General features: G+C 40.3%; 1 protein-coding gene across 2 annotated transcripts in view; it reads right to left on the bottom strand.

Annotated features, from left to right (window-relative positions):
- The window catches only part of nyap1 (neuronal tyrosine phosphorylated phosphoinositide-3-kinase adaptor 1), a 44,882-nt gene that overhangs the window by 3,445 nt on the left and 18,750 nt on the right, over nt 1–22,687 (bottom strand). The window contains exons 2-6 of one of the 2 annotated variants that reach the window (XM_028466473.1): nt 18,039–18,283; nt 8,616–8,977; nt 5,719–7,428; nt 1,753–1,965; nt 513–643 (exon numbers count right to left, since the gene is read on the bottom strand). In XM_028466473.1, coding sequence (XP_028322274.1) covers nt 513–643; nt 1,753–1,965; nt 5,719–7,428; nt 8,616–8,977; nt 18,039–18,232 — 2,610 coding nt within the window. In that variant the 5' untranslated portion in view covers nt 18,233–18,283. The remainder of the gene's footprint in view (nt 1–512; nt 644–1,752; nt 1,966–5,718; nt 7,429–8,615; nt 8,978–18,038; nt 18,284–22,687) is intronic. The other variant, XM_028466474.1, reaches the window with a different exon arrangement.

Genomic DNA, 22,687 nt, shown 5'->3' with positions numbered 1-22,687 from the left:
ATGTGGTTAAATTGTCCAAAAATATCTACATATGTGACATTAGGTGGAAAAGTGGTGGAATGTTTTGAAATGTGATGTAGAAGTGTCAGAAATGAGAGTAATGTAGCACAAATGCATTAAAAGGAGCAAAAAAAGAGCAAGAGAAAGTGATGAAAATAAGGTAAAATATGCAGAGTTTGGTGAATAAATCGAGGAGGAACCCTGATGTGCTAAATCATCACTGCAGTGCAGCTGTCTGTTATAATGACACTCCATCCCTCCACGTGTTGGACGTGTAGTTCTCTAAAGCAGCCAACAGGAGGCAGTGGTGCAGCGTGTGCGTGTGCGTCTCTGCAGCAGCTCAGACTCACTGCGTCAGCACCTTCACATGAAGCCACAGTGAACACAAAGCTCTGCTCAGTGCACCACCACCACCAATGAGTGAACAACATCCCATAATAATAATAACCTGCATCACACACCTTTATTCTGTTAGAGCAGGAGGCCCCACACACACACGCACACACACGCACCTGGTTGAGGGCTTCACGTGCTGGGAGGCTGCTCTGTCTGTGGATGTCTCCTCCTCCTCCTCCTCCTCCTCCTCCTCCTCCCACCTGTCTGACTCCAGCTGCAGACGAGGACCGACCCAGACGTCCCACTTCTAGAACGAGACGCTGACACTAATCAACCAATAACAAACTCCTGTGTCTGTACATCATGTGCTCGTTGCCCTCCAGTGACTCAGCAGCAGCTACACAGTGCAATGAGTTTAGCTTCACTTTATCACAATATTATTAAACTCATAGAACCCAAAGATGATCGAGCACAGGGGGCGGGGCCACAAACATGTGACTGTATCTGATCTAAGGGTCATGTGATCAACATTCATGTCAGCATTAGAATAATGACCAAACTGAGCATTAACACAGAACTATAATGGGGGTTAGGTTGTCGTTTGGTTTAGATTTTTGTGGTTGTTTTGTTTGTTAATGTTGTCTTTTTGTGTATTCTTGTTGTTATTCATATTTTTTATTTAATTCTGTGTATTTTTTTTTTTTTTTAATGTGTCGAATCAATTTGTGTATTTTTTTCTTTTCTTTTGTGTTTTTGGAGTAATTTCTTGAATAATTGCAGATATTTTGTGTATTTTTGCCATTTTGTGCATTTTTTCTACTTGGTTTTGTTCTTATTTTGTGTATATTTCTCTCATTTTGTGTGTTGTTTTGTCAGTTTGAATATTTTCTGTAATTGTGTATTTTTTATTATATTTCAAGTTGTGTTTTTTTCTAATCATTCTGTGTATTATTGCTGTCATTTTGAATATTTTCTGTAATTTTGTGTATTTCTCTCTTATTTTGTGTGTTTTTTTTGGTTGTTATTTTGTGTGTCATAAATTTTTGTATTTTTAATTTGTGCATTTTTCTACCATTTTGTGTTTTTTGTTGTCAGTTTGTATGTTATGGGTAATGTTGTGTATTTTTGTCATTTTTTGTGCTTTTGGAGTAATTTCTTTCTTCTTAATTCTGTTTTTGTTGTCATTTTATATGTTTGGTAATTTTGTGTATTTTTGTTCTTTGGTGCATCTTTCTGTATTTTGTTATTTTGTGTGTTTTTCTGTCACTTTATGTGTTTGGAGTCACTCCTTTGGGGGTTCAGAGCTTTGGGAAGCTAGACTCAGCTGTGACACTTAAAAACACACAGATTTGAGCAGATTCTAACGGTTCAAAGGTTTTATTGATCACTGATCGACATGTTTGTGTGTTTGCTCACCTCCATTGCGACAGGCAGGAAACGTCTGACAGGGAAGAGGTAAACCTACTCGAGGCAAAGCTCTGAACCCAGGGCTGCTGTCTGACTCGCTGGCTCTGCTGGTGGACCCGCTGAAGTGGACCGGGATGCCTGATCGAGACCCCGCCCCCTGGTCGTCCTTGTCCATCCTCAGCAGAGCGTCTGCACTGCCGTTCCAGGCTCTCCTTTCGTCCTCTGTGGAACAAAACAAGCTTTATTCAATCTGTAGAAACATCTTTACTAGGAATGTCACGGTATTGACCATACGGTTGTATTACAGGTTCCTCGATATCGTTGGGGTTATGTCACGATATGAAATAATGAACCGTTACGCTTCAAATTAAAGTTTTGTGTTGAATGTAGCGACAGGTTCAGAGTAAACTACAAGTACCATAATGCATTGGGGCGTGGTCATAGGTTACAGGCGGTTGAGCCAATGGCGTGGTGTAACAGTGTGAGGTCAGAGGTTAAAGAAAACATGGTGGATGAGGTAGAAACAGAGGCTTTTTTAGAACCTGTGGATGATGCAGCAGCTACAAGTCAGAGGTATGGAAACATTTGGTTTCACTACATCAACAAACCATAACGTAGAAAAGATGACAATATATAAACACTGTAGGTGTAGCGTGTGCTACTCTAACAGAAATATGAGCTACAATGTAACATCCCAGCATCCAGAACAGTTTAAGGATTGCGTCGCTCAGTTACACTCAAGAGGGTTCTATTTCATCCCTGCTGACTGCCAGAGGCGGTGCTTTAAGCAATGAATATTCCCTTTTCGCGTAGTGCGAGTATGTATGCCAACAACGTCCCCTGTGACCCCTGGATGACCCAAAGGAAGCTTATATCTTCTGGTGTCACTCCAGGCCACATTCCTTTTTTTCTTCTCAAGCGCAGTTTGCTTCGGAAGATTGTGCATACAGCTACTGCTCCAGCTACCGTTGCTCGTAGCTCCGCGACCTCATAGGTCGGAGCAGCGAGTGTTCGCCCTCTAGGAGCTGCGACAGAGTGTTTGGATAGCTATAGCGTCACCTATAGATGGATTTCAATGTGTACAAACATGAGACACGTGACTGACATGCGCGTGCATACTCAGAAACTATGTTGTTTACATATGTGACGCTTGAAAAAAGGCAATGAATGAATCACTGTTAAGGCCCGAGAATAGTTCTAAGTATGTAGAAAGCTTGTCAAATGAGGACGCGGCCGTTTATTTAAGGAAACTCACTTTAAGTACAGGTGAACGATTGCGGGACCCATGCAGCATTCCTGAAAATGAGTGGTCATCCAATGTGTGCTCCTGGCCAGATGTTCAGTGGCCAGACATTTATACATGTGTGATAAAAAAAAACAAGTATAGTATAAACAAAAGAAAACCTAAAAGCATTAAGTCTCCAGAGGCTTCTAACTACTTGTTATGAATGGGCAGCTAGGCGGGCTGATGTACTCCTGTTAACAAAGGTTTCTGTGTATTCTGATCAGCTTCAACGGATGAGTTTCCATCTCTACATTGGCACGATCACTTCTGAACAAACGCAACATGGTTATTTGGAAACTTTATGCTGCTTATTACAATCATAAACCGACGGATTTTTACTTTATCCGGAATGTTTCAGCCCTCTCTCTCTCCTTGTGTGTGTGTGTGTGTGTGTGTGTGTGTGTGTGTGTGTGTGTGTGTGTGTGTGTGTCAGATATATCAGCCGTCAGCCTGTTTGATAGCATGCAACCATACTGTAGTCCATACTGTAGTCTATTCTTCTGAAAAGGGTTCCCACCAGCCGGTAGGTTGTACAATTTAAGTCCTGGATTGTTGGTACTCCTATTTGTGGAATAGACAATGCAACACGATAGTATTGTGTTGTTTTTAGAAGAAAATTAAAGTGTTTCAATCGCGTACCGATGCTAGTACAATGCAGTTCTCCGATTGTTTTGCACCGAGTCTGCATGCGCATTCACCTAATTTAGTAGCATACGTCACATGAAATGGGTCCATTAGCAATATCGTTTGGCACAGGCCGCGTGAGTGCCGCTTCCCCCAAGCATACTGTTCACGTTTATTGGCTGTCAATCAATGCTCACTGAGGGCTGTGATTGGAGGAAACCCTCTTCTTCCCCCAACTTTTATAGGAGGGGCGGGGCCAACAGTGAAATTTGATGACGCAGAAAGAATTCTTTTCAACCAATAGCAAAATTCAGTTGTAATAGCCGGCGTTCAACCCTTAGTGGCCAATATACCGGACATTTTACAGCTAAATACGCAAATTAAAATACTAAAATGTGAAGAGTGGGACTAGGATCAATTAACAGCACCACTTAATACCCAAATACTTGGTTGGTTTGGGGTGTACTTACTCTTTAAAGAAAAGTAAAAAGAAAGAGATTGTCGGAGACGGCCACGTTTGCCTCCTCCCGGCGTTTAAGTTAACCAACTTTGTTTGCTGGTGGGTTACACTGTGGCACCTTCTCGACAGGAGGGATCTCCTGTCCTAACCCGGAGGGCAGATCTCGCGCCAAAATGCACAACGCCTTCAACTGTGCTTTTGGCCACTGGGCGGCCCGAGACACTCCTAAGCATCTGTGCAGACCCTGACAGACATATGCCTCCAATATGAGAAGAGATGGAAACCATTTTCCGACTGGTGTACAAGGCAGGATGAAGACCCAGTGCACTGCCCCGTGCCAACTATTCTGGACTTCCTCCTGTCCCTTCTGGACAAAGGACTTTCTCATTCAACGCTAAAAGTCTATGTCACAACAATATCTTGTCGACATATGATGGTCGACAATAGCACCACAAGCTGGTGTCCCTTTTCTTGAAAGGGGCTTGGGGGTTGCATCCTCCGAGAGCCACGAGGTCCACAGCATGGGATCTTCCCCTGGTGCTGGAGGCACTATGCCTTCCACCATTTGAGCCCATGGCACAACCAGCGCTGAGGTGGGTTACCCTTAAAACCGTGTTCCTTCTGGCCATGCTGCGACATGTCTGTGGTGGAATTCAGACGGCTCAGGAGTCACTCTGTGGCCAAACACAGATTTTCTCCCTAAGGTGCTGTCCCCTGTTCACCTCAACCAGCCCATTCGGCTGGCACGGTTCAACCCTTCTTCCGGGAGCCAGAGGTCCAGCCTGAACTGTTGTGCCCAGTGCATGCCCTGAGGGCCTACATTGCAGATAATGTAGGCTTTTGAAGGGGCTGATCAACTCTCTGTTATGGTGGTCCTAACAGGGGCGGGGCTGTCTCCAGACATCACCTGTCTCATTGGATTGTCGAAGTAATTGCCCATGCATATCGGGCAAGTAACCGTCCCCTCCCATCTGGTTTGTGGTGCCACTCTACCAGGAGTGTTGCTATCATGGGCTGCCCTGGCAGCATAAGTTATTCAGCGCTTAAAGCACCGCATCTGGCGGTCAGCAGGGATGAAATAGAACGAAAAGTTACAAATGTAACTATGGTTCTATGAATCACGAATCACCACCAGAACTCTTTGTCACTCAGAATTATTGTGTGCTCATGAGAAGATTCTGTAGGAAAGTGCCCTGGAGTGACACCTGAGGGTATAAACTTCATCCAGGGGTCACAGGTGAGTATACATACTGTTTGATTTCCTTTAATTTCCTTGGATTTTTTTATTATTATTATCGAATATATTGTTATTAGACTATTTCTTTACCTGTGTTCCTGACTCCATTAGAATTAGCTAAATAATCTGCATGTGTTAGTAGGCAGTATTCAGTTTAGAATGTCATAAATCGAAAAGTATTTCCTAATGGTCATCATTCTTTTTTTTTGGCTGTTATTGTTAGCAATGCTGCTAATGCTAACTGTGTGGCTTCCTGTAAAACCGTGAGCTTTCACAATAATTATCGTACCTTGAGATTACTACCGTGATTATATACAGAACCGTGACACCTAATCTTTACATTTCTATATAACACGATCTCAGACTTACTCTCCGCCTCCCTGCAGCCGTGGCTGAAGGATAGCTTCCTCTGCATCGGCCAATAGGAGCCCTCGTCTGCGGCTAAGCTCCCGCTGCTGTCCCACGGCACAAAGCCGGACTTTGAATGGCCATCCCCGATCCCCGTGAGGCTGGAGGGCTGCTGCGGGGAGGGCGTGTGACAGCTTCCTCTCAGGCTGTCGTAGGCGGGTGGCCTCCTGAAGCCGGCCGAGGGGTACGTCCACAGTAGGGGGCTGTCTGAGGATGGGGGCTTGTATGCCGGGAGGCCGTGAGGCGTGTGGGAGCGGAGGTGGGGGCGGGAGTGAGGACGCTGGGAGGAAGAGGAGGAGGGGGCGGAACTACTGCTGCTTTGGGGCGTTTGGCTGCTTGTGGTGCTGAGGTCCATCTGTAGAGAGCGTGGGCCTCCGTCCCGGTCCTTGTCTCGATCCTTATCCCTGTCCTTGTCCCGGTCTCTAACCCTCTCCCTATCCCGGTCTCTGTCACGATCTCGGTCCCTATCCCGGTCTCTGTCTCGATCACGATCCTTGTCTCGTTCTCCCTTGTCACTCTTCAGGAGGAAGCTCACAGACTTGCCCTCCTTGCCGGTGCTGGAGGTCTGGGTCTGGACCGTGTTCTGGTTGGAGTTCTGGGAGCCGGTCTTGGTGGGGGCGGGTGAGTTCCCTCGTTCTGGTTTGCGATAGTGATGGTAGTGGGAGGGCCGGTGCTGGGGGTGGTGGTGGTGGTGGGAAAAAGGCGAGGTGGACTTGGAGGAGGGGGGCAGGGGCGTGGAGTGGCTCCTGGCTCTGAGTCCAGGGGCGGGGCCTAGCTGGGAGTCTCTGCTGTGTTTGTCCTGCTGTGCTCCTCCCCCTCCTGACGAAGCCTCTTTGGAGCCAGACTGCGACGCAGAGACGTTGGACGATGCAGAGGAGGCGGAGCCAGCTTGGGTGGTTACGCTGGCTGTCTGCGTGGTCGTTTTACCAGAACCCGATGCCTTGTTCTGTACGGAGACGCCGCTGGACGCTGCCGCTGGCTGGGGGAAGGCGAGCAGTGGGGGCCGGTGCTGGAGCAGGTTGGGAAATGGGGCGGGGATCTTAGTATTGGGCTCCGAGTCTGATTTGTTCCCCTGCAACAGGTAGGGCGTGGGCGCTCTAGGCGTGTGGGGGCTGGAAGAGAGGGGCTGGGGGACAGGGGTGGAGGACGTAGAGGATGGTAAGGGAGACGAGTGAGTGACGGAGACGCTGGCTTTGGGTTTGGAGTAGGAGGGAGAGGAGGAGGAGGGCCGGGGGAGGGACGAGGAGGTATTGGAGGAGGAGGAATGGTTGCCATGGAGATGTTTGGAGGACTTTGTTCTCTCGTGTTTGTGAGGAAAGTGTCTGTGGGCCTCCCGGTCCTCCCTCATCGGGTACTTCATCTCCTCGTAGATGGCCTCGCTCTGGTCTGAGTCTGAGTCTGGGGTAGTGGCCACGGGGGTCAAAGGGTGGGGCGTGGCCGTCTGGCTCTCCCTGGTGAACACCTGGCCCACCATTTCTATATAAACGGGCTCATCGTCTCCGTCTAGCGTCTGCATCTGAGAGTCGGTCCCCTGGAACGGCAGCGAGGTCCCCGAGGGAGGCACGCGAGGAGGGAGGGGGTCAAAGGTCAGCTGAGTGCTGGGACTTCTTTTGGGTTTTAGAGGAGGAACCTTCTTAGATCCCATATCTCCAGAGTCCGACTTCTTCAAGGCTGTTGATCACAAAGAAGATATGACGGGCTTGATATGTAGCGTGAGTTGTCAGAGTAACACTTTAAAGTTGCATATAATACACTGTCATTATTTGACATTAGCATGAATAAGGTGTTACTAAATGTCGTAAATTATGACACCTTTGGAGCTATGTTGGCATTTTTATTAGGCCGGGCAATACCGGACTCAAAACACCACTCACTTTGTCTTTCTTCTTCTTGTTGTTGTTGTGTACACTAGCATAGATAAATACATCATCAATAAATCAAAAATCATTTCCTTGAACAAAGATGTTCAAGTCTGTAATTGCCGCTAAAAAGTTAGCTTTGTTCTCCACAGTAAACACTCTCTTATTGTCATTGCTGGAAAAGTTTGATGCATTGCATTGTGGGATGTGAAGTCTTTCCACACACACACAATGAGTTTTAGTCATTTTTTAACTTCAACTTCAGTGTCAGTGAACGCACCATCAGACCTTGTTAAACTACCTCACTCCTCAATGACCTTCAGCTGGAAGTTGATAGCACTTAATTTTCATTTCACATTCATGCACTTTTATAGATGGATGTGCAAAAGTGAAGCTTTTTTGAAAAATGGAATTTGACACTTTGATACAAAAATTCCACTTGTTTTTTATATTAGTGCTTGAATTATAGTTAGTTACCATTTACATGTTCTTGCAAGTTTAAATTATTTTTTATAAATTCTATTTCGTACCATTTTATGGGTGAACTTTGTCATTATTGATAATGTGATATATAATGATGTATATCGTATTGTTTAACATCAGGATATAGCATATCGTGGCATGCAAATCATGACTTGTATCGTATCATCAGATTCATGGTAATGCACACCCCTAATACATATGTATACATGTTTTATATTATATGTTAACCCCTCCTTCCATTGTCCCACCCTAACTCTCTCTTCCCTGTTCCCTTCCCCTCACCAAGGTGCCCTCTCTTTTTAAATCTTTCCCTCTAATGAAGTGTTTCTCACCCTTCCTTAGGGAGGGCTGGTGATGGTCACCATTATGTAATAAAATAAATACATTTAATATTGAAACATGCAGAGCTGTTGTAAAAAGATTGAACTACTGTACATGTGCAAACAAGGCAAAAAATTAAGAAAAGGACTAATATCATTATAATAAAATCTGTCCTTATAAACACAAGTGTTTCACCATTTTTCTTCTCCGAGTGTTTGGAGTGGCTGGTCAGGGAGGGGGGCGGCGTCTCTGGAGGAGCTCTGTTGTCACTGGACGAGGAGCTGAGGCGGGTGCTGGGGTGACGTTTTGGTTTGACCGGGGGGCAGCGCCCCCCGTGCTGGGACTGGGTGTCACTGTAGTCTCCGTTCTCCAGGTCCGTATCCCCGGCACCGACGGCGTGGCAGGACTGGGAGCGCGGCGCCATAGCGGAGGCACAAGAGTGGGGGGACAGGTCCTGGGAGGCGGGCATCGTCATGAAACCCATCCGGAAGTGGCGTCGGAAAGACGCCAGGTCTCGGACTTTACCCACAGTCGCTGAGGGGTCGTTCTGGGCCGAGCTGCAAATAAGAGAGAGAGAAACCGTCTGAGTAGAAGTAAAAACCCTTTGGATGGATGATGGATGGATGGATGGATGGATGGATGTACAAAGCTCTCCCTCTGAATTCCTTCACATCCTCCTCATCCTCAAACACTCAATTATCTAATCAATTCCCTCGTGGAAAGCAAAGCGTCTCTGCTGGAGCTCCCTCAACCCACATCAGTAGTCTCTGCTCTCAGCATTTCACCCGTTACCATGGCAACTGTTGTGATTTTCTGCTGCTTTCTGCTTTTTGATCGTTTCGCCTTTGAAAGCATCGATGACACCAGCTCCCACAACAATAAATCAAGCGACAAATAAGGAAAAATATGACGGAATGCTGCGGCGGTTTGTCACAGCAGAGCAAACAGGCTCTCCTGTTTCAGAGGATCACTAGAGATTTATATAGAAACTCATTCAACATTTAAACTCAGATAGTCTAAAGGTTTGTAGGTTTTAGTTCATCATTAGACAACTTTAAAGACCTGATTATGATTAAAAACACACACTGGGAGGAGGAAGCATCACATACTGACCACAACAACCTCTAGCAGGGATACAAACACTAGCTACTAGGGCAGGGGTTCTCAACCTTGGGGTTGGGACCCTGGTAGGTGGTTGCCAGATGCCTTTAAAGGCACTTTTTTAATCAATTTAAACCAATTTTTGCTTATTTTTTACCATTTTTCTGCAACTCCACAAAACTCACCATATTTTAACCTATTTTCATCACTTTTTCTTGCCATATTTTTGCTCCTTTTAATGTATTTTTTCTACATTTCTCCCATTTCTGACACTTCTACATCACATTTTAATGTCTTTTCTGCACATCTTGTCCACTTTCCAGACATGTTCAGCACTTATAAACACTTTCCACCACTTTTACACCTAATGTCACATATGTTGACCCATTATTGTCATTTTTGAACCACTTTTCACATTATTTTTTTGGCCAATTTAACCAAATTCCTGATTGGTCATGCCCATAATTTGGCAGTTTAAACTAATTGTTCTAATATTAAGACTTTGAACCCTTTTTACCACTTTTTGTATCTGTTTTTGACACTAATGTTAAACTTTTAAGCAATTTCACCACCTTTTCCACCATAAACCCATTTTATTTGTGATTAAAACCAGGATTTCCATCTTTAAGATGACTATAATAATAAGTAACGTTCCTGGATAACAGTGGATATTATTCAGATGAATAAATAAATGTGATTAACACAGATTCATAGAACATCATTTTGCTGACTATGCTATTATGGAAAAAAGGCCCAATAAGTCCTGTGTGGTAGTAGAGTACTCAGGCCAGTTACCCCCAAACTGGGAACACTGAAAAGAAGCCTTGCTACGATAGCACACTGGCTTTATGTAAAATGAAACATGTGCAGCTAAAATAATGAATGTAATAATGTGAGATTAGCTCTAATATGTTACAACAAATAATACACACAATTATGATTTTAAAGTTCAGATGATAAAATAAAACCTATTGAGTCCTTTCAACAAATAGATCACGCACTTCAGTCCAAACATTTTTTACCAATTGTTTCAATTCATTATTCAATAGACACACTGTACATTTTCAGTTTGATCTGATGAATAACTAATCATTAGTTACCCCCACAAATATTTTTTATGTTACTATTGTAAAATGTATAAACGATAAATGATGATCAGACACAGAGCAAAGCTACAATGGCCTCATGTAAATAATTTTCCATATTTGCAAGAACTCAATAACCCAAAGTTTGGTCCAAAATAAAAATGAAGAAAAATGTTATATATTGAAAGAAAGAGTAACCTTTAAATTGTAAACAGATCAGATTTTTTCTTACAGTCCCACATACAGTTATGGACCAATGAAAATAGTAAAAAAAAATAAGTATATGTTCATATTTCCGGTGCGTGGGAGTCTAGAACCAATGCATATCTGTGACTAATCATTAGTGATGTGAACAGTCTATGTTCATAGCTCTAAGCTGATCACATTACAGGGAGCTGAGACATATGCTAAGTAGTTTACTGAAGACCCAAACATGTTCCAGACCCAAACACACACTGACTTTGTGACTATTTAGAGGAGCTGACATGTCCACCAGATATATAGGATGTAGAGCAGATCTATTTCTATATTCTGAGAGAGTAGGAGGAGCTTATCACTATACCATATTTACCTTTCTATGTGATGGAGTTACAGACATATTGGAAGATGAAAAGAGAAAAAAATAAGGACACACCCCCCCCACCAATAAATTGTCTATATCTCGAAAAACATTCATCAGATGAAAATAAACATTTACAGTGTAAATGTTGAATAATCACAGAACAAATGATAAAAAATCTGAATCTTTTGAGACTGAAGTGCATGTAATGTCCTGATAATGTTGTTGAAATGAAATTCAATGACTCAATAGAGAAAACGCTGAATGATAATCCTCTGGGTTTTGTTCATCCCTAGACTAATAATCATCTGTATTTACTGTTACAGACACACAAAGCACTTTAATCAGTGCGTGTGAAGAGGTTTGAGTAAATGAAAACACATTAAAGCTAATGTGTGACCATGGCTCAGCGCTCTGTGGTCCCTAAGGCTGTGGAACACAGGAGACGTGCACGGAGGGAGGAGGAGCCTGGAATACAGTGTTTTCAACCTTGGGCGCGTGACCCAATGTAGGGTCGCCTGAAATGTCTGGTATTTACTGATTAAAAATATATTTATTGCTAATTTTATCACCTCTAGCGCAGACATGGACAACAGGAGGCTCAGGGGCCACATGCGGCCCACAGTATCATTTTGTGTGGCCCCTAAAGTAAATGAACAAAATGATTAAAAGAAACACACACAAAAATAACAGAGAAATTTACAAAATGACAACAAAAACAAAAACCAGAAATGACTCGCAAAACATAAAACTACAGAAAAATAAACAAAAAGACAATAAAAATAACACAAAAATATATAAAATTTGAACAAAAATACACAAAAATAACAAAGTTATACAAGATTATTAAAAATACACAAAATACCTCAAAGAAACATACAAAATAAATGACTGATTAAAAATATAACTTTTTTTAAACTACTAAATTCTTAAAACATTTGACATCTTAAACAACTGTATTATATACTTTATTTCCCAAGTATAAATATATTTACAATAAAACAATATAAAAATATCTGAGATACTCGTGATCAAAAAAGCTTTAAGCTCCGTCTATTTTCTCACGTTTGCTTTTCTAAAAAACTGTGAGCCACACACACACACGCACACACACACAAAACGAGAAATATTATACAAAACAACCAAAAAAGTACTAAAACTGACAAATACACACAAAATGAAAAATAATACACAAAACAAAAAATTCACTAAACAACAATACATTAAGCAAAATGGACAAAAACACAAAATGACTTGAAAAATGCACAAAACAATAACACAAAAAATGAGAAATAATATACAAAACAACAATAACTCCAAAACACACAAAAAAACAGGCACACAAAATGAGAACAAAAATACACACACACACCAAAATTAGTCCAACAACACACTAGACAACACTTACTGAAAATTACACTAAATGACAAAAATATACAAAACAACGACAAAAATACACAAATTGAAAGAGAAAAATGAACAGTGATTAAAATAACATTAATTGAGAGAAAATTATACAACATGACATCAAATACACACCATTTTTGTGTAGCTTCCTGTGTTAATGCTCATTATTCTAATGCTGACATGAAGGTGACCCTCAGATCAGATCAATCACATATTTGTGGCCCCGCCCACTCTGGTGTATCTCGTCGTATTCTGTCGGACTGCGTGGGACAGTCTAGTCTCGATGATGAATGAACAAATAAGAGTGAGCATTAGCATTATTACATTATTATTATTATTTAGAGCAGCAGCTCTTTGGCTGCGTTGTGATTTACTGTGATTACTTTTCACTCCTGTTGGAAGGCGTCCAACAAACAGGAGCTGACGTGTCAGCAGTTACAGTATGTGTGTTATAGTGATAATAAACCTCCACACACACACACACACACACACACACACACACACACACACACACACACAACTCCTGAATAACGCTGCTGACACACATCCAGACATAATAATACGCTACAGAGCAGCAGGAGAGGCTTCCATACATTTAGTAAAAGCAGTGAAATGAGAGAAAAACTCACTAAACAACATCGGCAAAAGACGACGACAAATATAAACAAAAACATACAGAACGACAACAACACAAAATGAGAGAATACACAAACTTTCTCCAACAACACACAAGACCACAAGATATACAGAAAAAACAAAACAACAAAAGCAAAAACTTCAACAAAAATACACAAAGAGAAAAAAAATGAACAAAGATTTCAATAACACATTAAATGAGAGAAAATTATACAAAACTACAAAAAAAATACACAAAATAGACAACAATACTCGAATTGACACCAAAAGCATGAGTATGCAAGATGACAATACAGATATTTTTAAAATGACTCACAAAAAAGTGTCAGTGAAACTAAAAATGATAAAAAATACACAAAGTGACTGTAATAACATACAAAAGGACAGAAATAATGATACTCATCACTTTCAAATGACACCAAAAACACACAAAATTACATGAGAAATATAAAAAACTAATCACAAAATACACTTAAAACATAATATGAAAATCTCAACAAAACAAAAAAAGTATCAGAGAAATTTTAATATTACTCAAAATAACAACAGAAACACACAAAATGAAAATAAAAAAATACCAGAAACACATAAAAATACACTAACTTACACTAAAAAAAAATACATAAATGACTCAAAAAACACAGTTACTATTTGTAGTTTCCTGTATTAATGGTATTAATTGGTCATTATTCTAATGCTGATATGAATGTTGATCACATGTGACCCTCAGATCAGATACAATCACGTGTTTTTGGCCCCGCCCCCTGTCATAAAAGTTGATAAAAGTTGTTTATTTTTGGGTTACAATACTATACAATAAATAACAGCAACAATTATAAAATACTAATAATAATAATAACTAGAACTGCAAGCAGTTATGAAAGGAGGCCAAGCCTTCCCGCGCGACCCGGCCCCCAGGTTTTGTGGAGCCCATGGACGTACGTCATGAAGGGTGACGGACTTGGAGCGAGCGTCAGGACACAGGCCAACGTGCCATTTACTGTGAACGGGTGGATATGAAGTTTTGGAAGATGTTATTTAAAGTGTGAAAGTTACAGGCTAAAATGTGTCTGCACCCATTTTAGCGCCACCTAGTGGTGCACTTTATGGTATGGATGATCTGTGTGCTCTTCTATAGTTACCCTTTAAATTTCACTGCCCTCAACATAATACTTCAGCTGATATAAAAGTTTGTTTAGTTTTATGTTATGTTGTAATAAGCCACACCCACTTTGGCCAATTGCAATTAAATTTGAGATACAGCCCCAGGAGCGACTTAAGGTCATACCCACCAAATTTGGTAAAAATCGGTCGTGCCATTTAAGAAATATAAATTTTCCATATTTGCAGCGACCCCTAGTGGCGTAAATATATTTACTGCATTTTAGTTTAACTATATTCACAAAGTGAAAATATAGAAATACAGTTGTTTAAGAATGTGTTGTTTTATTACCAATAAATAATAATAAAAACAAAAAACTAAATATTTCAGAAAGTTCAGGCGTCCCCACATAGGTTGAACGTTGTGATCTCATGCCTGGGGGGGGACAAAGACTGACACTTTTTGTTATTTTTCCACTCACTGCCTCAAGTCCCCCCTGTAGTTCCATTGTGTAACCCTAGGGGTACACGTACCCACTTTTGAGAAACTCTGCTGTAAAGTAAGCTACCCTCCAACATCTAACACCCCCCCCCCCACCGAAGACTTTCAAATCCTGCTTTAAATCCACTTTTAATCCTTGGATTTTAATTCACCTGAGTTTTTATTTATTGATTTATTTATTTATTGGTGGTGGTGGGGGGGGGTTCTTAGCCCTGTTTAGATTTCTTTAATTTCATTATTTTATTATTTGTTAACAAAGCAGCAGCAAATCATCATTTAGAATGTTGTGTTGATTGTAACCATGACAACAGAAATGCAAACAAACACAGGAGATGAAAGCCACATCACTTGAAAGTGTCTGGATTCTTCTACAATAGCACACACAGATCAAAGCTCTAAAAACTACACTTTTTGTTGAACGTTCTCTTGCTTTTGTTTCTTGAAACGTTGACGATGGATCAAAAACCAGCGATGGACGTTACTTTTAGTGACTTTGGGGGTTCTGAGCCCTTATTTAACAAATTCAGAGGGGCGTCATTCCACCCGCCAAAGCCACCTCGTAGGAAGAAGGTTCAGACCCAGAAGATGAAGGGAGACCAACCATCATCTCCTGGAGACAAGGGTGATGAACAGGTGAACCATCCACCAGCCACCGTACCAGTGAGTCCCTGTGAACCAGGCTGCACACTGGTACCTGACCAAGCACCACCAGGGTGTATCACATGTGAAGACATGAGATACAAGACATCCTTGAGAACGTACCAGATGGAATTACTAGACAGGGACCTGGCCTATCTCATACTGGCTCTAGATGTTTCCAGAAAGGAGTACCATGAGCAGAACATTGAAAATGACGTTCTGAGGGCTGATCTCAGGCAGGAGCAGGAGAAATTAAAAAGTCAAAGTGATCAACACGACCAACTGTTGGAGGTGAACGCCAACATGTTAGAAGTGGTGAAGTCAAAGGAGCAGGCCCACTGCAGTCTGGAGGAGCAGGTGAAAGAAAAGGTGACCATGCTGAAGAACGCCCTGGTCACAACACAGAACCTACTGAAAGCCAAAGATGTGGAACTAGAAGAAGAGCGGTCCAGCCACGCTAAAAAGAAACCTCTATGGAAAAGAATCCACCAGTGGTTTACCAGGAAAACCAAACATTAGAACAATATAAACCTCAAGTTTGACTCTTAATCTCTATCCCCCCCCATGATGATTTAAAACGTTCCTCTCTCCTCTCTTTATATTCTTTTCTTCTTTAATATATAAATATGAAGAAACAAATGAATAAACAAAATGTTTATAAAAATAATTGTTGTGTTGAACTGAGTTATTAAGTTGGGTCAGATCATGAAAATCATAGTATAATAACTTTTTTCCTCAAGAATTCTGACTTTAAATTCAGAATTCTGACATTTTTCTCAGAATTCCAACTTTAGGCAAGGCAAATTTATTTGTATAGCGCATTTCATACACAAGGCAACTCAATGTGCTTTACATGATAAAACATTCAATTGATTAAAATCAATAAAAACATTCAAAATCAACAGTAAAATCAATTCAAATCAAAAGGTGGATATGAAGTTTTGGAAGATGTGATTTTAAATGTGAAAGTTACAGGCCAAAATGCGTTTGCACTCATTATAGCGCCACCTAGTGGTGCACTTTTTGATATGGATGATCTGTGTGCTCTTCTATAGTTAACCTGTACATTTCACTGCCCTCAACATAATTCTTCAGCTGAAATAAAGGTTTGTTATTTATATGTTATGTAGTAATAAGCCACACCCACTAATCGTGATCAACTTCGAGATACGGTCCCAGGAGAGACCCAAGGTCATAACTCCCAAATTTGGTAAAAATCCATCGTGCCATTTAGGAGATATACATTTCTTATATTTGCAGCGCCCCCTAGTGGCCTAATTTATTCAAATATGGCTCATACCCCCACAGTCACATGCCAACCAAGGATCTCAGATTTGGTGGTGCTAGCATTTATTTTGACAGCGATATACTACAGTTTGCGTTTTTATAGCTAGCTAGAAAACTTTACTTGTTAATATTTTGCGCATATACAACAACATTCTTTGCTGAACTTTAGATCAGATCCAACTGAAGACTGTACGTGCCAAGTTTCACGCTGACTGCACAAAATCCCAAGGAGTAGTTTGAGAAAGTATGTTTTACAATTTTTGCGATTTTGCTCCGACAAAAGTTTAGGCGGAAATGGGCGTGGCCTAGCCCAGCTGATTCAGTGCTATTCAAGGAATCTGTGGATATGAAGTTTTTAAATGTGCAACAAACGTGTGGGAGTTATTGGCCAAACACGTTGACCTTTGTTATAGCACCACCTGCTGGCGGACATATGTCAATTTTTGCGTCCAAGGTCCCCTGGGGGTTTTGGACCCACCCACCGAAGGACACCGCCCTCCCTTGGACGGTTTAGCCTGCAGCACCACTTTTACTAAACTATAGAAGGTAACAATAATAATCGGAACGATTACAATAGGGTTCCTTGCACCGCTGGTCCTAGGAACCACGTATGCTTACATACGCGGTTCCCTGGCCCCGCGGGCTCAGCTCCCTAATAACTGCAGCGATCACATGGTAAAAAATAATGTAATAAGGCTGCGTAGCAAATGACAGTGTAACGTACTAATAAGTCTAAATGAGTAGTGTGTTCACATTAGATAGTATGAATAGATTATGTGAGAAACAGATGTATACTATATGGAGACATTTAAGTATGCACGGTGGGCACACTAGTCATACTCAACCGTCCCATGATGCATTGGGGGCGTAATGTAAAATAGTCCTGGGACCTGTGTCACATACTGAGTTTACCTCCATACTGAGATTATAACCCTAACATAATCCAATAAACAAATAAAACACGTGTCCGTTCACTTTGAAAAACTAAAAATTATAATTTTCTTAGCAAAAATTAATTTCCCACTAGTGCGCATATACAATCTCAGTACGATGCGCTTCAAGGTAAAAAATTAAACATCCCATTTTCAAAATAAAAGCATCTATTCTTGTCTTCCATCAGTTTTTTTGAACTCTTTTGTAAATAGGGCTCTTATTTTGAAGATAACAGGAAGTTTAGTCAGTTTAGTCTGATGTGAGTTTTATGGATGAAATGAGCACATGTTGATATTCTAATTGGCCACTTTCTCATTTGACGTTTATAGCAGAGGTTTAATCTAGTGATTCTGAGGCTGATTTCTCACCTCTTCCTGCTGGCCTCCTGCTCTCTCTGCCTCCAGTCCAATCGACTCTTACGATAGAGAAGGTTCATGTTGCTGCGCGCTTGCTCCTCCTCCTCCTCGCAGCCAATCACAGCGCAGTGCAGCCGCTTGCTACGCCTCTCTATGTCACGCAGGAAGTGCTCGACTGCCACATCCTGTGCAGAGCCAGAGCTCATTGTTCAGAAGTCGACTCGGAGCGCGGGAAACTGGCCTCACGGGAACGGATTCTGTGGAAAAAATAAAGACATTAAAAACATTTATTACAGAGACGGGAAAATTTTATCAGCTGTTATCACAGGGGGCGGGGCCACAAACATGTGATTGTATCTGATCAGTTTTTTGTTTTTTTCCTGCCATCTTTGATTATTTTTGCAGTTATTTTGTGTCTTTTTATTTATTCTTGTTTACATTTTGTATCATTTTATCTTTTTTCTTGTATTTTTTTGTTTTGGGAGTAATGTCTTACACTATATAGTTTTCTGTAATTTTGTAGGGGTTTTTTGGAGTTATTTTGTGTATTTGTCTTCAAAAATTCTGTGTATTTTTGTTGTTGAGTGTGTTTTTTGTGTATTTTTCTGTAATTGTGTGTGTTCCTTGTGTATTTTGCTACAATTTTTTTGTGCTTTGTTGTAATTTCAGAATGTTTCTCACATTTTGTGTGCAGTCGTTAGTGTTTTTAGAGTCATGTGTATTTTTCTGTATGTTTGTGTATTTTTTGGAGTTATTTTATATAGTTGTTTTCATTAATTCTGATTATTTTTGTTGTCGATTGTATATTTTGTGTATTTTTCTGTAATTTCGTGTGTTTCTTTGAGTCATTTTGTGTCTTCAGTAATTCTGTGTATTTTTGCTGTTGATTGTGTCATGAGTCATTTGGGGTACTTATTGTAGTTTTTGGTGTGTATCTTTCTATTCTTTGTCGTGAATTATATTTTTCCTTTCATTATGTCTTTCTATAATTTATTGTGGAGTTCTGATGCATTTTCTACTATTTTGTATACTTTGTGAATTATTTACTTTAATTTCATTTTGTGTATTTGTTGTGTTGTGTGTCATATTGTATACTTTTTGTTGTAAGTTTGTAAGTAAGTAAGTAAGTAATATTTCTTAATATAGCACCTTTTACAGACAGGAGTCACAAAGTGCTTCACAATACATACAGTGCATACAATACAATACAAATTACAGTTACAGTCACAAGAATATGATGGTCATAAAACAACCCTTTATCACTGGAATTTTAAAATGCTTCCTGAAACAAATAGGTTTTCAGTTGGCTCTTAAAAGCATCAACGGAATCAAGCAAACGCAAGGAAAACGGAAGATCGTTCCAGAGCGTTGGCGCGACCGCCTGGAAGGAGCGATCTCCTCTGGTCTTGTAACGGGTACGGGGGACCATGAGCAGGTTCTGATCCTGGGACCTCAGCCTCCGGGAGGGGGTATAAGGACACAACAAGTCTCTAATGTAGGAGGGAGCCTGACCATGCAAGGCTCTGAAGGTCAGCACCAGAATTTTAAAATTGAAACGAAAAGTGACTGGGAGCCAATGAAGGGCTTTTAGAATGGGAGTAATATGGGCCCTTTTGTTTGTGCGAGTCAGTAACCTCGCCGCAGAGTTTTGTACCTGCTGAAGACGAGACAGCGCCTTTTTGTTTAGACAGGAAAATAAGCTGTTACAATAGTCTAAACGGGAAGACACAAAGGCGTGGATAATCATCTCAAGATCATCTCTGGACACAAGTGAGCGTAGTTTAGAGATTTTCCTCAGTTGGTAAAAACAGTTCCTTGTCAACAGTTTAGAGTGGTGCTCTAATGACATTGCTTTGTCAAAGATAATTCCAAGATTTCTAAGGCTTGTTTTAGCAGACAAACTCAGGTCGCCCAAATACTGGTGAATCCCTGGCATAGCGTCATCAGGGGCAAACACCAGCACCTCCGTTTTGTCTGGGTTTAGTTGTAGGGAATTTGCACCGAGCCATTGTTTAACTTGCGTTAAACTTTGTGTGTTTTTTGGAGTCACGTTGTCAAGTTTCAGTTTTTTTTGTTAATTTTATTACTATTTTGTGTGTTTTTTCTTCCACTGTGTGTGTGGAGAAGTCACTTCTCTGGGAGCCACACAACATTATTCGGGGGCCACATGTTGTCCCTGAGCTGCCAGTTGCCTACGCCTAATTTATGAGATGATCTTTGTCTATTTTGTGTTTACGTCGGTCCTCCAGTGTATCACACAAACACTATTTATACTCTCATTATGAATATTTGAGTAAGCAGTGCATGCTAACCCAGCTGCTACGGGCCTAGCGCAGCCCGTCTACTGCGCACGCTCTAATGTGCTCTGTCAAATGTAGCACATACACATGTATGATACACAGCTCTGTTGTGGGGCAGATATCAGAGCGTACCACAATGTTTTCATGCTGAACCATGTGCGACGCAATTGGCTGAGAAAAGCACAGCTGTGTCAGCTGATGCACAAGACCGTGTTTCTGACATGCACACGCACGCACGCACACAGTATTTGTTTTGTCATTTTGTGTGTTTTTGGACTGATTGCTTATTTTTGTTGTCATTTTGTGTGATTCTGTAGTCGTTTGTGTGTTTTGTGAGTATTTTATTGTATTTTTATTCTCATTTTGTGTGTGTTTTTTGTGTATTAGGTTGTCATTTTGTATACTTTCTGTTATGTTGTGTATTCTTGTAGTAGTCTTGGGCATTCTGCAAGTCATTTTGGTAATCTTTGCTGTCGTTTTGTGTATTTTTTCTGTCGTTCTGTTTATTATTGTGGTGTGGTATGTTTTTGGACTCATTTTCTGTGATTTTTTGTTTTGTGTATTTCTGTAGTAGTTTTGTGCATTTTTGTAGTGATTTTGTATGTACTTTGACGTTTACTAATCTTCATTGATTGTCTAATGATAAAAAAACATGAACTTACAGGCTTTGTTGTCTTTATGTGGTTTGTTGTTTATGCGTTTAGAGTCCTTTTCATTTGAATATTTGTGTTCTTGTCATTTCATGCATTTTAAAATTTAGTCCATTTCTGTATTTTTGTTGTTTTGTGATGATTCAAAATGATTTTTTAATTAGTGTGTGTTTTTGTTGTTACTTTGTGTATTTTAGTTAACAGTTTGTGTGTTATGCTGTCGTTTTGTGTGTTTCTGGAGTTTTTTTTGTGTCACTTTAGTCTTCATATTCCTTTTAACTTGATTATTCCGAGAGGCCGCATTTGGCCCCCAGGCCGCGTGTTTCCCATGTGTTTGCTATGTGAAGATAGCGTGTACATCTGGTTAAATGAGCTTTAATGATGCTTTTGTGCTCAGGCAGAATGAAAGGCACATAAAGAAAACATGAGCTGTACATTAACCCTCAGTGTTTGAGCTCACACACAAATAAAAACACTTTCTGCACCAAATGAGCAGTGATTTTATGAATAATCTAAGCGTACGGACACTAAGGTGCACGTTGTCATTTTGTATTTTTTTTTGCTGATTTTGTATTTTCTGTATATTTGTGCTGTTTGTGTATTTGTTTTTTATTTTTCCAGAATTTTGTAGTTTATTTTTATTTTGTATTTGCTTTTGCGTATTTTGCTGTTTTTATTTTTTTTTCCCTTTTTGATATTTTTTTATTTATTTGTGCTGTTTTTGTGCAATTCTTCTGTATTTTTTGGGGGTAATTTTGTGTTTATTGTTCCGACATTTTGTCAAAGAGTTTGGTCAGATTTGGTAAATTTTGTGTATTTTCTGTCGTCTTGTGCAACTGTTGGTTCATTATTTAATGTTTATGGTTTCATTTTGTATATTTTTCTGTTGAGTCATTTTATGTATTTCTGTTGTTATGACTAACTGAATTTCCACAAAGATGATAAAATTGTAATCAAAGGGGTGGAGCCACAAACATGTAATTGTTTCTGATCCAAGGGTCACATGATCAACATTCATGAACAATTACCAATCAGAACATTAACACCGGAAACAACAAGAGTTTCTGTTTGTATTTGATGTATTTTTTTCTCATTTTGTGTTTTTGCTGTAGTTTTGTGTTTTTCGACTGATTGTTTATTCTTCTCGTCGTTTTGTGAGTATTTTTTATAATCTTTCTTGATATTTATTCTCATTTTGTGTTTGTCGTCATTTCATATGTTTTTTGTGTATCAACTTGTCGTTCTTTGTTGTCATATTGTGTATTTTTCTGTCATTCTATTTATCATTGTGGTTTTGTGTGTTTGACTGTCTTTTTCTATAATTGTCAGTTATTTGTGTTTCTGTTGTTGTTCTCGTGTACGTTTCTGTGTATATATTAGAGATGTAACGATTAATCGTAAGGCAGTTAAAAAATTGATTCATAGGTATCACGATTCACATCGATACTGTGAAAATTTTTCTATTAGCTCTGTCTGCTAGCATAGCATCTCTTCTTCACTGCAAGATATCTGCATGCCAACCGACCACTGGGATACCAGCGCCCTCTGCTGGTCCAAACAAATATCTGACCTAAATACAGTGAAATGACTTTTTTTTTTTTTTTTTTAAGTCAAATTGTTAAGGCACAAAATACATTTTCAGTTGCACTTTTAAAAAGAAAAGAACTATTATGCAGTTTTGCATTGTTTACTATAGAACCAGAATTAAAAT

This window comes from Gouania willdenowi, chromosome 14 (genome assembly GCF_900634775.1).
Source record: "Gouania willdenowi chromosome 14, fGouWil2.1, whole genome shotgun sequence".
NCBI classification, from domain to species: Eukaryota; Metazoa; Chordata; class Actinopteri; order Blenniiformes; family Gobiesocidae; genus Gouania; species Gouania willdenowi.
Note: the sequence above shows the minus strand (reverse complement) of the source record. Positions and strands in the feature narration are given on the sequence as shown.